This window comes from Arachis ipaensis, chromosome B07 (assembly GCF_000816755.2).
Source record: "Arachis ipaensis cultivar K30076 chromosome B07, Araip1.1, whole genome shotgun sequence".
NCBI classification, from domain to species: Eukaryota; Viridiplantae; Streptophyta; class Magnoliopsida; order Fabales; family Fabaceae; genus Arachis; species Arachis ipaensis.
This window is the reverse complement of record NC_029791.2, coordinates 7,336,937-7,338,287: the sequence shown is the minus strand read 5'-3', so window position 1 is coordinate 7,338,287 and position 1,351 is coordinate 7,336,937. Positions and strand designations below refer to the sequence as shown.

General features: G+C 29.2%; 1 protein-coding gene across 4 annotated transcripts in view; it reads left to right on the top strand.

The window, feature by feature from the left end:
• The window catches only part of LOC107609448 (GDSL esterase/lipase At4g26790), a 17,373-nt gene that overhangs the window by 5,202 nt on the left and 10,820 nt on the right, over window positions 1–1,351 (top strand). For all 4 annotated transcript variants that reach the window (XR_001613146.2, XM_016311432.2, XM_021107198.1 and 1 more), the window contains exon 2: window positions 199–688. Coding sequence is in view for 3 of the 4 variants with exons in the window: in XM_016311432.2 (XP_016166918.1) it covers window positions 199–688 (490 nt within the window). In the remaining variant the exon portion in view is untranslated. The remainder of the gene's footprint in view (window positions 1–198; window positions 689–1,351) is intronic.

The window sequence follows — 1,351 nt, the reverse complement described above, 5'->3', positions numbered from 1 at the left end:
GTGAAGAAGACGACGACCACCACCACTTCCTTGACGATGACAAGGACATGAGGTGGGAGCGATGGTGAAAGACGATTTTAAAATTAAATTGAACTTTAAGGACAAATTTAAATACAAAAAAAGATTGAAAATACATAAAATTTTTTGCCTAAATCTTAGAAAATAAAATCATACTTAACCCATATTATTATCTTACAGAATGTAATACCATTGTGGAAAGAATTAGAGTTCTACAAGGAGTACCAAGTAAAATTGAGAGAGCATCTTGGAGTAGAGAAGGCAAATCATATCATACAAGAAGCTTTATATCTTATGAGCTTAGGAACCAATGATTTTCTTGAGAACTATTACATTTTCCCAACTAGAAGAGCTCAATTCACAGTTACACAATACCAAGATTTTCTATTGGGAATTGCTGAGAATTTCATTAGGGAATTGTATGCACTTGGAGCAAGAAAATTATCCATAACTGGCCTTGTTCCTATGGGGTGTCTCCCATTGGAGAGGGCTACAAATATCTTTGGAGACCATGCTTGCAATGATGAATATAACAATGTGGCTTTGGGGTTCAATGCCAAGTTGGAGAATTTGATCTCAAAGCTTAATAGGGAACTGCCACAATTGAAAGCAATTTCAGCAAATGCATATGACATAGTTGATGATATCATTAAAAGGCCTTCCACATATGGTATGGTTCTCTCATATTTTTCTTTGATTTATTTTGTTGAGAAACATGTTTTATTATATTTAAAGTTTAAAGATAAAATATGAGGAAAAAAAATTAAAAAAGAGAACGAGACAAAAAATTTCTCTCATTCTTTTTAGATTTTCTCTCTGTTCATGTTTAAATAATTAGGAATGAAAGTGATTAAAAATTGGAATGACTTATTTTAAAAGATATTTTTGTTTTATATATTGAAATTAAGAATAATATTATAATCCTTTTCACCTTTTATACTATATATTTTCTTTCATATTTGTTTGACTTGTGGGAAAATTTTTTTATGGATGATCTTGAATTAAACATAAAAATTTTCTATTTTCTTCATCATTTTCAGTCAATCTAAACAAGATATAGTAGCCACCAACCAAAAAAATAAAAAATAAAAAATTCTAAACAGTGTAATACTTCATTATCAAAAATAATATCTGATCTGCCTTCAAAATTTCGTCTCTGACGTGTGAGAATAAATTAAATAATTACAAGCATCCAATTTGAATTAATTGCATACTAAATGCATTATACCTAACAGAGGTCCACCCCTGTAACTCTTGATTGAGACTACTATACTTGATTTATTATAAGGATTTAGTTATTTTGCTTTTTAAGAGTAATTTAAATGTTAAATTA